Here is a 16841-nt window from a genome sequence, read left to right on the forward strand (position 1 = left end):
AAATAAAAGAATATTATTCCATATGTAGGCATGGTCATTCGAGAATATTTTGGTAATTTTTGGAAGAGTTATGGATTTTTCATGAATATTTTTTTGGCTCATTGTGGTATAACAATACAGTTAAATTTTTTTTTACTGAATCAGCATTGGAACTAGGGACATAAAGATAAATGCATATTATTACAGATGTAGACTTGATCATCTGAGAATATTTTTGTATTTTTCAAATGAATATTGAATTTTCTATGAATTTATTTCTTTGGCTCTGTGTGGTATCAAATGGCAGTGAGCTTTTCCTCCCTGAGATTTCTACACAAATTGTACCGTTACGCCTTACGGAGCGCCTTTGAGTACGCACCGTACTGGCGAGTTTCGACTCGGCCCGCTCGCCGACAGAGGAACGCCGCCGGCGGGACGTCGGGATCGGAGCGTGCGGATAGGGGCGGAGCGTGGGGGCTTGGAACCCTTTGATAACTGCTTGCAGTTCTAGTTTGCATTTGAATCTACATAAATAATTATTTGACCTTTTGATTTAGTTCTTTTATGAAGCCCTTACACAGTTTTGTATTGTATATTTGTATAATAGAGACTGAAGGAAATTAGGAAGCTTCCAAAGTGCCAACAGTGTCATCAGTGCATTTTAAGAGCACACTATAGGGACATTGCATTCAATTTTCTGCAGTGTCTTCTGTTTTATTAATGGCACTATGTCCCTAATTGCCCTGGTAATAAAATGGTTATTGCTTCAAACTCCATTGAGAAGAAAAGTCCTGTCAAAGAGTTCCAGAGCAATAAGCAGAACACCTACCTACCCACTCATTGGTGAGTGGCTTGTATTGGACCATTGGAAATGTCTAAAATGTGGAATCACTTGTAGTTTCCATCAGCTGCTTTTGAGTTCAGTGCTTCCATTTCACCTTTGGACCTGATGATTGCCTTTGGTAGACTTCCTATCCATCAGTGGCCACTTAACTAAAGTAAAATCCTTCTCTTCCATCTCTTCTAAGTGCTTTGACTCTCCAAAATGTGCCCATTGGTTTCACAAGTTGTTCAGCAATAGACTCTTATCTTGAGTCTGCAGTGTTTTGCTTTTTTGTACTTTGTAGCATTGTTGCTCTAATGTCACTAATGTCAGATTTTTAATCTGGTTAAAGTAACTTAAGGTTTCTTTCAGTTCAATTCAGTCAACTTTATTCATCCCTTGAGGCAATTCAGTTCGGCTTTCACCCTGATTTACGCACACACCTGTCCATACACACATAAAACAAAACTAACCGCGTTTTAAAAAAATAGATATGCACAACAACAAACCAACAGGGATTAGCATCATAATTAAGCCAAGATGTGGAGAAGCAGCAGGAATAACTCCGAGCTGCCATCAAGGTTAAGTAGCCTGATGGCAGAAGGAATAAATGATCCTCACAAACCTAAAGGTGGGACTAGTTTTTTTTTACATCAGACAAATAAATGGCAATATTAAATGTAAAAGCATTATATACTTTTTTACATCATTTTAAAATATTACAGCTCAGCTGGCTCATGTATGTGCAGCCTTATTTCCAAAAAAGAGACCTTTTGTAAAACGTAGTGGAAAGGAGCAGTCAGAAAACATGTGATGTGATATTAATGCTATATAACAGACTTGAAGCTTTAAGTTTTTAGAAATGGGCTGATTTCCATAATGCATTGCAAAACAGTTAAAACAGAGCCAATAAAAGACTCTAAAGACTGAAAAAAAAGAAAAATATATTTGTTTTTTAAATTTTTTTGTTTTTTGAGGGGGTCTACTCTTTAACAAGTCAGCTATACAATATGGTATACTTTACTTTTAGTGATTCTCTCCATCGTTGATAGATTCTTCCCTTTCTTCAGTCATTATCGATCTCTCACAGCTGCTCTGGTTGCAGCAAACCTGCAAACCTTTTTTCTTCCTTGGTACAAAAACAGGGTTTCTTTTAACAACTGACTTTTGTCAGGACTTGTTTACTTGTTGTGTTCAGGTGATAAAGCAACACGTTTCCTTTTTTTATAACTCCTTTTTTGTTCTTTTCAATTTTATTTGGGATCATTTGCAGCAATATTCCTGCTCTAACCATTCATACACAAAGGACAAAGACGAGCACAATAATAAACAGTCAAGGACAAATTTGTTTTTCCATTGTTAGCCTCACTGCAGACCTTAGGTCTTGAAGCTTTGCCAGCAGATGCACTGCCAGCTTATCTAATTCTCTCTCAGGGCTTTTGGCTGAATTAAATACCAGAAGACAGACGAATTACCCCCTTGGCTCCTTAGCAGATCTCATTCCTCCTCATACCTGCCCTCCCTGTGTCTTTCTACCCAGAGGCAGTGATTCTCATGTTAACACACCAGGCACTTATTCAGGAGAAGTGGTTCAGCCACTGACCTCAGGCAGTTGTTGATGTAACTAGTTCCCAATCGGCAGCATTTTAGTCCTGTTGGGATGAGCAGAGAGAAGCAAATGATTGGGGGGATGGGAAGTGAATCACTTTTGTCTGGTGTCTCACTGGAGTCTGTCAGTTGGTAGATTTGTCAACCCTACATTAGCAGTAATTCAGTAATTATTTGACTGCGATAAAAGAAAGCAGAAGAATTAAATGCAGCACAGATCCAGCCTGAGAGGACAGGCAGTTTAATTCTCATGGTGGGGGCAGTCGTTTAATCCTTAATGTGACACAGACAAAGGAGATTATTTGGAAATGCGATGCCAAGGTTGTGTACGAAAAGGGGCAGAGAAGACTTTACTTCCCGAGGAACTTTAGGTCCATCTATGTTTGCAGCAAGTTGTTCATTTTCTTTAAGTGATAGACTGGAGCAGTAGCATTGGAGCCAAAGACTCAAAGCAACTGAACAAACTGATACAGATCGATGGGTCTGTGCTGAGCACTTTAAGAACAATTTTGCTCTACATAATAAACAATAATGCATACCCTTTGCAGAATATATTGCAAAATAAAACAAATATAATCATGGATGTAGTGTCCATTAATTTTTAAAAACTCTTGTCTGTTTGAAGATTTATTGATCTTTGATGAAATAAGTATCAAAACAGGAGGTGATTGTTGTTTTATCTAAATTCAGTTAAATGAGTTGGTGACAGTACAGAGGAAGGTACCAACTGCTTATTAGGCTATATTTTTAAAGCATCGTTGCAAATGCAGGTTTGCATGAGGGTATTTCATAACAATTCAAAGACAATAATCATTTATTTCAATGGGGGTAAAAACAGGGATTTTTAGACATAACTTTTGTTTTTGTACAACGCCTTTTGTTGATGAATTAGTGCTATATAAATAAACCGATCGAATTATCTTTGCAAGAAGCAACTCTACACAAACAGATGTGGTAAATCGTGCAACTTTAAAACCGACTGCCCTTGCTTTTTTTATCATCCCATGAAGTAGCTGACCTTCCACTTTCCTTCTCTTAGCCCCTAGGTTCTTCTGTCCCCACATTATAGAGCTTCAACTCCTATCTTCTAGTAAAAACTACAACACACAGAATATGTGAGTTACCTGGGGGTGGCTGCACTTTATTTACTGACCTCTGTTTGCATTTGGGTTTGTGTGGGTGTCAGAGAGACGAAAAGGTGGAGATAAGAGGGCATCTCCCTTTGTTTCAGCACTAATTTTATTACCATGTAAAGCAGAGTGAAACGGTACAGAACATCCATCTAATCATTTGTTTTACCTACCTTTTTGAGCAGGGTTACGACGGAGCTGGTGCCTGTCTCCAGCAGTCTCTGTGCAGGAGGCGGGGGACACCCTGGACAGGTTACAAGTCTATTACAGGGACACAGAGACAAATGAGACAGACAACTATTCACTCTCACTCACACCTAGGGACAATTTAGAGTTGTCAATTAACCTAACATGCATGTTTTAGGTCTGTGGGAGGAAACTAGAGTACCCATGAGAAAACCCATGCATGAAAAGCCTCAGGCATGAGGCGAACCTGTGACCTTCTTCCTGTTCGGTGTCAGCACTAACCACTGCTCTACCTTACAAAAATAATGAAAATGTTATTTGCATGAGCTTCACATGTCAGCTGTTACAGCTCTGTTACTACCTCACAAGCTAACTTCAGCCCTCCCAATGCCGCCTCGGTCCATTCAAAAATCGTACTGAGATGTCTCAACACTTCATGTCCAGACTTAGTGTTTTGTGGGCGTGCCTTAATGTAAGATTAGGTTCAAACAGATCACAAGTGAAATAGCAGTAAAGTGGTTCCAAGTTGGTTTAAAGGGTCAAATGCGGCAAGAGGTACCCGACACATTCAGGGAAGTGCCATGAAGAATGTGGAGGTGGTGTCATTTGTCAAGAAAATTCAGCTTTGTGGTTATATTCTACTGTTGCATCATTTGTTTCCTCAGATTTGCTTATTTGCTACCAGTTTTGCTGCAAGTAATTCTTTTTCCCAATCTCTGCCTGAGCAATGAGTTTCTGCCGCCAACCTGCCTTTTTGAAATGCAAAAGCAGTGAGACAATTTAAATGCCACTGCAGCGAAGCAGAGGCTGACGAATGTGCAATCTGCCAGGCGGGCCAGCTGTTGCCCCCTCCACCACCACCCACCATCAACCCTCCAGGGAAGCCTGCAGAAACTTCCTGGCCTGTAACCAAGGACAAAGGTCTCTTGGGGAGCTGGTTTTTAATTATCACGCTGTGTCCTCTGAATATCACACCAATACATTATCTCTCTGCATCCCACAGCAATGAGGAGCAGCGAGGAGAGTTTATGGAAGCCAGGTGTGTCTGCAAATAAAAAATGACGTTATCACATCCCCGTGGTGTGGTGTATTCTGTCTATAAACTGGACTTTATAGTTAAATCACGTTTATTTGATACACCTTTAGATTTTTCACCATTTTTTAACATCTGTTTAAAGTAAAACCTGTGCAGAGTGAGATTTAACGACTTAATAGTCCAGAATTGCCCTGCTGACATGTAAGACATGCTTTTAACTCATTCAGCCCTGTAACTCTTTTTTTCCTCTGTACTTATCTTTTTGTCAAAAAGTGAAATTATTGGCAAACATTTGATTTGTCCAGAAAGGATGTTGCATTTCCTGAGTACACACATTACACAGTTTTCCAAAAATGGTACTACTGAATGGGAAAAAAACACACATTTAAAGTTGTTTTTTTTCTGTAACTAAGCAAATGTTTTGCACAAACCTTATGTAACAGTGCATCGTTTTACTATTGAATTTTAGATGACCTACTCAAAATGCCAGACTGAATACATGTAGACAGAGAGCTTTATTATGAATTTATTACCAGCCCATTAAAAATATCTAACAGGTTAGATTAATTATCGACATCTCCGTAACAAAACCGTGCATAAAGTCTTCTAGAGAGGATGTTGGTTTTAAAAATACAAATAAAAGAAAATGTTTTCTTATTTATTTTAGTCTAATATTTATGTCTAAATGTAGTCTAGTCTGTAAGTGGTACCTCTTTTTTAAATTTTGTCATCTCATAGTCAAAGAAAACTGACACATCATTATAAAATAGACTAATTAAGACTCTGTTACCATGTTCATTCTCTCCAAGATCAGTTTTTTGAGTGTCTTTAATTCAACTTAGTGTATCGGCTATTATTCTTTAAACGGCTTCCAACTCTTCACTCCTGCTATATGTAGGTCTAGATATGGCACCACTTAATTTTGTTCCTTTATTCCTATCTGAGAAATGCTGTCAAGGTTTATTGAATTCATTCAATCGACCCACAAAGCTAGACACAAGCCTTTTAGCTGAGAAAAGGATTTGTGACTGGGTTCGACAGAAAATGGAGATGAGTGGCACGAAGCGAGTGTTGTAATCATAACACCGGCCTCAGGGTGATGTTTTCAGAAAGACAGAGTTAGAAGAATCTCATTACTTTTTGGTTTAATAAGGAATTTTAGTGACATCATTTTCACCTTAATGCTAAGTTTGCTGTTTATTTTATTCAAAACTATTTAATTTTTTCTAGAAAATTAAAAATCTATAATGTTTAATGTGTCATAGTTTAGTTGCCTCTCACAAAGGCTTCATGCTGAAACCTGTCCAGCTGTTAAATCAGATAATTCTTACAATGAGTGCTGCTTCTGGTATCTCTGCTTTACTTTCCTAACAGGTCGCCCAACCAAAGAGCTTTACGTTTGAGTTTTGTGCGCGCTGATAAGCATTGCTTTCGGTTCCTCTGTACCTCTGGGTGAACGAGCTGCTGCCTGAGCACAGCTCGTTCACCCGGTAGGTAATGTTCTTGATGTGATGACTGAGCTGGTGTCAACCTAACTGGATTTGAGGGAATCACCTTGTCAAATTCGCCTTTTGTTTGCAAGAAGAAACTAATGATTTTCAATGATGAACTAGTTTGTCTCCATTCAGTGCTCTCTCTGTCATTATTCTGCGTTCACTATGTCCCATCAGACTGTGCAATCTGTCTTTAGGTTGCTCCCAGCAGCTTAAACACTAGTTACATCATCTTTGATTAGCCGGGCTGTCACTTGAGGACTTATGGATTCTGAGTGTTCAGGTGATTGAACGCTCACATTTTGCTCCATCTCATCACTTTAACAAAGTGTGGCTGCTCCTCTCAGACTACTTCTAGGAATTACATCACTGTCAAAAGAAAAGGATCATTGGAGAGCTCGCTGCTCGCTCTAGAATGGTGCAATCAAGACAGTGATGGTCCTACTTCTCAGACTTGTTTTTTTTTTCTCAATAGTGTTCTCAATAGCTCGTGTTCTCACTAAAACCAGGAAGATAGAGCACATAACACCAGTTTTAAAGTCCCTACACTGGCTCCCTGTAGCTCAAAGAATAGACTTTAAAATACTGTTGTTAGTTTATAAATCACTGAACGGTTTAGCACCGCAATACATTAAAGATCNTTCTGCTTCTGGACTGCTCTGCATCCCCAGAACCAGAACCAAACGAGGAGAAGCAGCTTTCAGTTTCTATGCACCACAAATTTGGAACAAACTTCCAGAAAACTGTAAAACAGCTGAAACACTGGGTGCCTTTAAATCTCAACTTAAACCCCACCTGTTTAGAGCTGCTTATGGCTAAATTAGGGTTAGAGTGCGGGTTTTTGATGTTTGTCTCTTTCTTACTGTTTATTCATTGTCACATGCTGTTTTTATTTTGTTTTTTAATTATGTAAAGCACCTTGAAATGCCTTGCTGCTGAAATGTGCTATACAAATAAAATTTGATTGATTGATTGATTAATACTACTTGTATTTAAAGAACTTGCAAATGTTAAAACGGCAAAGTCTTATTTTGCTCAAGGACCATTTGATAAGACTGAGTGCTTTTGTTCGACAGATTAATGTTTCTATAAATGTTGATTTATGAACTTATGTAGCATGAAAAATTATTAGTGTAATTTATTTGGCCTTTCAACATTTTGTTCCTAAAGTATCTCATATTTTTAAATGATTTTGTCCTCAGTGCAATTAGAAAGTCCATTTATCTATTTTATGTGCCATGTGTGCTAATTTGCACAGCTTGGTAAAGCTGTCTGTTAGTATCTGAGACAATGTAGCAGCTCTTGGCAAATCGGAAGAAGCACCAATTTGAATGTTCAGCTCTGAAAAGATTACAAAAGCATTCTTATCTAAAGTACAGGTAAAATCGGTACAGACTCGCATACGAACAGAAGTGTTGATAATCACGAGGTTTTTCCTCATTCGTTAATGTACTGTTTTGTGTTGTGCTTTAATTTTTGTAACCCGAACCATCCTTCATAGATAATACTTAGATAAGCATGCTATTATTAGGGTTCGTCTTGATTTTTTTACTTTCTGTTCATGTGACAGCTACCACCAATCAAGCTCATGTGTGAAATAAACTGCTGTCAGATGTAGGAAACGGCTTTAGATACATCAGCAGTTTTTATTTTTAGCTGCACGTGCCAAGTGGGTAACCTGTATGTGAGATCTGAGTAATGGGCCGTCTGCCCAACAAGCCCCCAGGCATCAGTTAGACGAAGCCTCTCGTTCCCCTCTGTGTACACATCTCACTACCCTCTCTTTAATTTACCTGGGCTTTTTTTCTACTTCTCTCTTGAACTGTCTCTCCCTTGTTATCTTCCATTATTGTTTTCCATCCTTTCTGTTACCTTCAATCAGTCAGCTTAAAAACCATCAGGGTGTGGATCAGACTCGGTATTATAAAAAGAGAAAGAAAAGTTGAGTTTGTGTTTGTTTTGGTGTTGCTTTGACATTTGACATTTTCCTGCCTGACTCTGGTGTGCATCCTCATGAATGTTTGTGTAAAAGCCAATCAGCCATAACATCAAGACCATTTTAAAAAGTAAAGTAAGACTGTTAGCTTTCTTCTAATGCAATGCTCTGCTAGAAAAACGTACATCCTGGCATTCACCTGGATGCTATTTTTATCATTTTAGCACAGGCTCTTTAGACTTGGTCTTCTCACTCCCGCGGGGCATCTTAATGAAATTTTCCTGGGCTGGCTCTGCCAATCAAGAGGTATCCAAGAATCAGTTTTGGTGGAAGTTGTGGAAATTTGCTGCTCAAATTGACATTCTCACTTTTAGAGTATGAGATAATTACCTTCAGTTAAGAATAACCTTTTTCTTTTTTTTTTATAAGGTTTGGCACCGCTTCTTTTTTCCTGGTCTTATCACAGCTACAGATCCCTCGTCATTCTCTTACTTCTGTCTGGTAGCTCACAAACGTTAACAGCCTTCTGGATCGCTCTGTCAGTCTTTTGTTTAATTCACCTATCGCAGATGATATGTAGGTGGAAAGTCCTCTGGTTGTTGGTGACGGGGTTGGTGTTGACGCTCCTTCTGTCCGAGCCGTTCTCAGACCTGGAGTTAACAGGTCTGAGCCATAGATAACACTTCTGTATTTTGCATTCTTTTTGTAATTTTGCACTGTTTGCACCAAATGGCCTTTTTACTAAAATACTGAGAATAATGTAGCTAACATAGTGCTTTCAGTACAAAGTCGCTGATCAAAATACAGATTTTATAACATACTAATTAGAAAAAACAGCTAACTACAAAAGCCAATGGTGACGCAACATTGGTTTGATTTAGACTTTTAGACTCCCTGGAGGAATGCAAATTACATGCCTTAATGCACACAAAACATCCAAAATACAGTAGGCAATTTAAATCATGACTATTTATTCAGAGCTCTCTCGGCTCAGGAGAATAGGTCACAGTTTAGGGAATGGTCCAGTAAAGTAGAAAAATCTTTTTGCAGGTTGTTAGGGCAAAGACAACATTAACTGTAGCTCAGCTGCACTCAATTTTACCCCCTAACAAGTTGGGTGAAGTAGTCCTACTACCCACCTTTCATCCACTTCAGTGTGATTAATTGATTAGTCACAGCAAGACTATTGTAGGGCATCAAAATGTGAAGCATTAGTCTCAGGGAAAAAGCTTGCGTGCTGGTAGACTTAAATAGCTTATTTGCTTCATGTCTGTCTACATAGCAGCTGAAGTGACATTACAGTTGGACATGAAATGGAAAATAAGAGAGGATATAAAAGAAGATGAGGAACAAACAGAAACAAAGATGCAGGGAGTGAAAAATAAAAATCAAAGGACTATGCAGAAGGAAATTGCGGCGAAGAAGAGGAAGGGATAAAAGATTGGTAAAGAAGGGGATTAGGCATTGTAGAGGACGTCCTCTCCTACTTTTTGGTGTATTTTGAGTAATGAGGCTGTTAATTAGCAGAGGCATGCATGGTTTATTAAATCAAAGTGTTTACAACTTTCACTGTCAGCCAAATTGTTGCCGGTCTTGGCCGATGTTTCCATGGTTATAGCTGCGCTGTAAAATTGTAAAATGAGATAATTAAGAAGAAGTAGGCTAATAATCATCAGTCAGTATTTATGTTGAAAGTAAGGGTTTTGCTCCTCTTCCTTGTGAATCATCTGGATTGCAGGACTGAACCTTTCCATCTTGTGTTTGATGTGATTTGGATCTGTAAATCTGGAAGTAGCTTTAATGGGTTTAGGCTCCTGTTTGGCAGCATGATGGGAACATTGCCCTGCTTGTCCTCTGCAGCTGAGAAGAATCCCATTTTTCTGATTCTCCAACAGCTCTTTACATGTCAAATAAACAAATAACTAAGACCAGAAAAACAATGCTTTGTCATGAAATTATCTTTTTTTACATTACCTGTCTGGTTTTGATGTTGTGAATGGTTTTGTCATGTAAAACAAATTAAGGCACCTAACCCCTTACTGAAGAAGCCAAATCTTAAAATTTATACTTAAACTATTTGTAGATTCATTTGTTTTTCAAAGGTCGACTACTCATGTATTTATTTTAGCCTTACATGAGGTTACCTAATCAGCTGCAACAAAAAATGTTATTTTAGTTAGGTATCTTAACCCTTAATGCAAGTTATAAGATGTATCTACCCTTGTCACGTAGAAATGTAGTTTTGAAGCAACTTGTAGGAGTCCTTCCTGATGAGATGCATCTGTTTTGTTTTTGTTGTTGTTCTTGTTGCAGTACAGTCGTGATGTAAAACCATTCAATTTCCAACACATAATACTCAGAACAAAACACCACCTCTTCAATACAAATCTCATTAAAGCGTTACACACAGTCGTGCCAGCAGATTCTGTCAAAGCCTTTGGTGTGTGTACAAAGGATAAATGTAAAGCAGTTAAACCTTACACAGTTTTGAAACAAATAGAAAAAAAAGCATAATAATAATAATGAAAACTGTAATACAGTACACAAATAATTCCATTGATGTGTGCAGAGTTGTGTTGGCACGCTTCTGGTCCCATCTGCCATTTTCCTTCTTGTCTCAAGAAGTGATTCAAGTATCACTAATAACACAAGTCATCGTTTTTTCCTGAAATTATGGCTTTAATGTTTATAAATTTAACCTGTAAAAACAAAGTTAAAAGAAACAGACAATAAAATGTGCTCTCATTAAAAGAAATCTGTTGTAAAGTATTGTCAGAGAAAATTATGCCTTTCTGTTTTCTAAAAAGCTTTTCTTTTGATGACTTTTTTATAGACAGAAACAGGAGGAATACTGTGAGAGGGGAAAAAACAGTTTCTTTGCAAATATATGGTCATCTTTATTAATTACTATGTTGCAAGGGCACCCCAAATGAGAGTAATTCTTGTCCTGTCACCTTATTGTTCAGGTAACATAATCTGGAGGGAGATGCTTCTTTTACTTGTTGCACAAACATTAACAGATGATTAAAAGCTTGGATATAGTTCCTTTTTAACTCCTGCAGTGTTTCCCACAAACATGTTGCAAGCTGCTTCACTGCTTTGAGACACTCACACTTGATTTATTTTTATTTTTTATTTTTTAGCAGGCAAAGAGGCAGATTTTTTTAATACTTTCCTCTCCTTGTCCGTTACACACAAACACATCAAGTCCAGCCAGGCATGGCATTGATTTATCTACTGGGAGTTGTTTGAGAAAGCTGTCCCCTCTCTGACTGTAATGCCATGTGCATTTATATGAGAGGGAAAAACAAACGGGGAAATACCTGAGTACCTTTGTTTTCATGTGTGTGTGTTTGGGATTTAGACGGTCATTGTAAAACAACTGACTGAGGCTCGGTGCAAAAGATAAAATAGGTAATTCATCTGTTGCTCATTGTATCCTAGCAGTGAACGAGCATTGTCTAATCTGAATTAAGCACAATCCCTCTTTTTCACTGTTTAAATATTTCTAAAGACAGGAACGATGTGTCTGGGCTTTTCGCACATGTAAAGCTTATAAATCCTATATGTTGCAGGACTCGGCACAGGAAAGTGTTATCACTCGTGACATCCACCGCACTTTTCCAGCACATGACTACTTCAAGGACTCTGACGGAGATGGACAGGATTCACTGTACAAGATCTGCAAGGTGAGTCAGAAATAATACACAGAGGTTGTGAAGGGGTGGTTATTTATTTAGAAGCTAAAATGGCTGCTTATATCCCGGTCGTGTGATACCAATTTATTCTTCATGCCATCAAGCAGAAGAAGACAAACAGCTTGGGAGAATTTTAAGGTTTATGTCTGTTTTAAACATATTTTCTGTTGGCTAGTAAGATGAGGGTTTAATTCTTAAATACTGTATGTGATGAATGTTTCCTAACCCTAAAACGTCAGCCAGTATTTTTCTTTTTCTTTTGGCAAGACTCAGTAGGCTGGGTGACTAACATTGGCTTTATAATGGGAAATTGGGCAGTACTTTTCTGTGTAAATGGAACCAGCTGTGCAGCTAGAAAAAGCACCACTTTGTACATCTTTTTATTATGGTATTATCTTGTCTGATTCATGTATAAACATTAAATAATAAATGGTTAATTTTAAACAAATCAATGACTAGAAAACGAGGGGTGTTGTAAAGGTTAGGCATGACACATAAATGCAGATGAAACATTAATGTTTTGTCTATTTTTTTTAAAACCAGAACTAATTTTAAACCAATGAAGTATCAATTCATAAATGCAAAAGTAGAGTATGTTTGGTCAGCGCTCTGGGAGATAATGTCAGGAGGGTTTAGCATCCAGTCTGGTCCCAAGTAGGTCAGTGGTGAGCCAGACTTCATTTGTATGCAAATCCATGTAGATTTGCAGCTGATAAGGTTGCTTGGATCTTGAGGCTTTACAGGCATGGAGAATCCAGGACAAAGTTTATATTCATCTTCATACCCTACTCAGTAATAAGCCCGAAGTCTTTCATTTTTAACCTTTATTCTCACAGGAAGATCACCTGCAACTCGTGCCTTTTGTTAGAGATAATCTCCTTAATTTTCTGTTCCATTCAGCCACTGAGAAACAAAATCTCAAACATCTACTGTTGATCACCTGGAAGGCCTGCTGTGGCCGTCGTGAGTTGCCTTTCACAGTCAACAACACACATAATAGTTGTAGCACTTCAAAAGGGAACATTTCGATGGAAACAGAAATGTTTTTTGTGTTTTTTCTTGTTTACTTGACCACGGCAGATTAATCTTAGATGCAACAGCGAAGAGCAAGTTCTGCTCATACTGTGCTTAAAGCAATAATAATGACTTTGTTTGCCAAATACAACAGTCCTAGTTTTCTATGATGGGAAATTGCATTAAACCTGCATTTTCCACCCTCATTTGGAGAATGCAAGTTTAAGACGTCATGGGAAATTGGTTCCTTTTCCTGGATGTAGGTGAATGGGGTTTAGAGGTTGTCACATATTGACATGAGGGGTACAGTGCACACTTCAAGCCAGGACTTGGATGCCTTCTGGCCGCCTTGGTGTGATTCTGATCTGACCGAGGCGTCGAGGGGGGTTGAAGCTAATCCACCCCGATGGACCTTTGTGCCGCAAAGGGAGTTGGTAACATGAAAAGGTAAGCTGGCTTTGTGGCTCATATTGTGATGAAGTGATGACATATGGTCTGTGCGACCACCCGGTTGTGGGATTAAACAATAAACAGATTTATTACCAAGGGAAGATTAATGATGATGCACAGCAACTGAATGAATGAGACATAGTGTTTTAGGAACTTAACTGGAAAATGGCGGTGAGTCTCTGCTTCAAGTAAAGGGGTTCAAGTATCTGTGAGTCTTGTTCATGAGTGATGCAGGATGGAGGAGGAGATGGACTGACAGATCTGGGCCTTGTCTACAGTAAAGAAGGTGTTTTTCTGGGGGAAAAGGAGCTGAGTCGAAAGGCAAAGCTCTTTCTACATTCCCACTCTCACCTATGGTCACGACGAATGAAAGAATGAGATCCAGGATACAAGGGGCTGAAAGGGGCTTCCTTCGTAGGGTGGTCTGGCTCAGCTTTAGGAGGAGCTCAGAGTAGATCTGCTGCTTCTCCACACTGAAAGGTGTCAGCAAAGATGGTTCAGGCATCTCATTAGGATGCCACCCTCTGGAGGTTTTTCAAGCATGTCTCACTCGGAGGAGACTCTGGGGTAGAGGAGATTAATTACCTTCTCTGCCCTGGGAAGACCTTGGGATCCTCCAGGAGGAGCTGGAGAGCGTCGCTGGGGAGAGGGACGATTGGGTTTCCCTCCTGAGCTTGTTACCTCTGTGACCCGACCCTGGACAGGTAGCAAAGAATTAATTCATATATGGATGGATGGATGTCCGTATGAATGAAAGTGCAAAACAGCATAAAAGAACCTATAGGTGCACGGTCATTTATTACACGTTCAAAGAACAGTTTCAGACTTCTACACTGTACATAAGATCATAGAAAACTCTTGATGGTTGAGAAACTAGGCATATTTTGCAGTAATCCACCCCTCTGAGCCTATTATCTGGCCAGGCTAACAAATTTAGATTTCACCCACCAGGACCTCCCCCATCCATCTGTCAGAATGCACTTCTCCCAGTCGAGTTGGGGACGTTTGAATGCCACACTCTATCAAGCATGTCAGCTTGTAGATTACACGACAGACTGCGCGGCAAGACTTCTCTCTTACCTTCACATCAAATACCAAATTAGCTGAACACATCAGGAGTGGAGCTCTAAGCGTCTACATGAGAAGACAGTCTCTTTACCCACTGCTGTCTCTGTCAGTTTTGGTTGTAGAAGAGGGTCCAACCTGACAAAATATCTGAGCCTTTGCCAGCTTAGTCTTTCCATGTGATTTTTTTATACAAATATTCATAAGAAAATATTGGTTGTAGGTCGGGGCGCACTGTGTGGTTCCTGATTTTCCTCTGATCTCTTAAACAAGCTTTGAAACAACGGTTTTTCTGTTGTTTTGGAGCTATCACAGTGAGAACAGCCCCCCCCCCCCCCTTTTTCCTTCTTGACATTTGAAGCATTTGGCCGTTTTTATGCAAACGACTTTCTTTGTTACCCCAAAATTTAATCTGTATCATTTTATCCCCACCTGTTTAAGACCTTTTTGTCCTCCGTGTTATCTGTGACACTCCTGTCTGTCAATGTTCTTGGATGAAACAGCAAACTAGACGGAGCATAATTCAAACCCAAGGCTGCTGGAAGAAATTATGTCCTGCAAATTACAGAATTTTGTCGTACTTTAATTCTAGTTCTCTTGCAGGCACTACATGTTTTTAACAACTGTGCTTTAACTTTGTTGTTGCAAGGACAGATTATAGCGTGCTTCTACCGTAGGAGAAAGTGCTGCTTTCTGAATTTATATCCCCTTAAAACACTTTACTAGTCTTTGGAAAGTTTGTTGATAACTTCAGTCTTATGTTACTAGATTTCGAGGCTTAGTTTTGCATTCAGAAAACCGAAAGACTCGTAGAAAGTGACATTGCCACTGCCAAAGAAGAAAAATAGCAGACAGTCCTTGGGCAATTTCTTCTAGGAAACCTTGAGGGCTGGTGAGAAGTGGTCTCCTAGGACATGTTCTTCATTTCATGCTGATGTCGCGACAACATTAACATTTCAGTGACTCAGTGAAAGCTCAACAAGGCTTTTAAGATCAAATGGTCTCGATATGACTGACTGCTGGTCCTCAGATGTTTACAACAATCAAAAGTGCATTTTTTAAGCATATAAAGATGAAACCAAACCATTTTGTGTGTGAAGAAAAATACGTTTTAACTAAAGCATTTTTAAACACTGAGCTGAATTACTGCTCATATAGTTATTTTAGCAACAATATTAATGTGTTGCAATTTTTAAATTGACTGGATGTTAATTCAGGGTCCACGCTGATTCCTCAATACGTGTTTAAGTACAGGACATTAAATGACTGAACCGCTCCTGCAGAGGTTGTTATTGTTGGGTACGCTGAATTATACTGTTATTGAACTGTGCAGTGAGGAGGAGTGAATAAAAAAAATTAAAAACTACAATTAATGGTGTAAGTTTGAGTAACAGAAAATGTTGGTTTTATAGGTTTGTCTGCAATCTTATTTACTGTGAATACAACACTTACAGAATCAATGCAACTTTAAAATCAAATCATTCCAATAAGAGTTAGGTCTGTCTTTGTGTTGAAATCCAGCAGCTTAAATAAATAATAGGACCTCTGGGTGCTCCCTTTATTTTGAATAATGTACTCCAGTTAAATTCTGAGGAAAATCAGATCCTGAAAGCTACACTTTCCTAAATAAAATAATCAAAATAGGAGAGCAGAGTTGTTTATCTTGTCTTTCAGTTCAGATCTAAAACTGGCTGCTGATAGTTTAAAACACCTGAATCTTTGACCAAATTCTGTTTTAGGTTTTATAAATCTGGTTAAACTCTAATTGTAACATTACAGAATTTGTCTGTATGGTTAAATGACTCTTTATCTGTCTCTGATAATAAAAGACCAATATAAATGTTCAGCTTTCTCTCTCTCTCTTACAGGCCTACTCTGTCTACGATGAAGAAATAGGTTATTGTCCGGGTCAGTCCTTTCTTGCTGCAGTTCTTCTTCTGCATGTGAGTAAATTTATCTTTCAGTGTTTTTTCATGCTTTAGCTAATCCTGCATTTGTTTTGAATAATGCGGTCTGACATGATGGCTTCATGATTCTTTGCAACTATTACGTTTAATTTCCTGTGCATGCAGGAGCGATGCATCCATCTAAATGCAATGTAAACAGAAACCAATTTCTCAGAAAATTTTCTGGATTTCATTCACTGTTGCGATGCAGTTATTAAGAGTTGATGTGATCTGCTGTTAAGATAATTTACAGAACTGCAGAAGAAAACATAACAAGTTGATGTGAACAACACCTTTTATGATGCAGTAATTCAGTGAAAAATCTGAAAAGCATGTTTTTGTTTGGTGTGTTTTGTGTGCATTACAACTTGTCTGAATAGAAATCACATAAAAATTTATTGGATAAAATTCACAAAGACAGATGGAGGAGAGACAGAAGAGACGACACATGCAGCCGGGAGTCCAAAATGGACGGGA

General features: G+C 38.6%; 1 protein-coding gene across 2 annotated transcripts in view; it reads left to right on the forward strand.

Annotated features, from left to right (window-relative positions):
• The window catches only part of rabgap1l (RAB GTPase activating protein 1-like), an 89197-nt gene that overhangs the window by 46040 nt on the left and 26316 nt on the right, over positions 1-16841 (forward strand). For both annotated transcript variants that reach the window (XM_017413404.3, XM_037974326.1), the window contains exons 14-15: positions 11767-11880; positions 16287-16361. In XM_017413404.3, the coding sequence (XP_017268893.1) occupies positions 11767-11880; positions 16287-16361 (189 nt within the window). The remainder of the gene's footprint in view (positions 1-11766; positions 11881-16286; positions 16362-16841) is intronic.

This window comes from Kryptolebias marmoratus, linkage group LG24 (assembly GCF_001649575.2).
Source record: "Kryptolebias marmoratus isolate JLee-2015 linkage group LG24, ASM164957v2, whole genome shotgun sequence".
Taxonomy (NCBI): domain Eukaryota; kingdom Metazoa; phylum Chordata; class Actinopteri; order Cyprinodontiformes; family Rivulidae; genus Kryptolebias; species Kryptolebias marmoratus.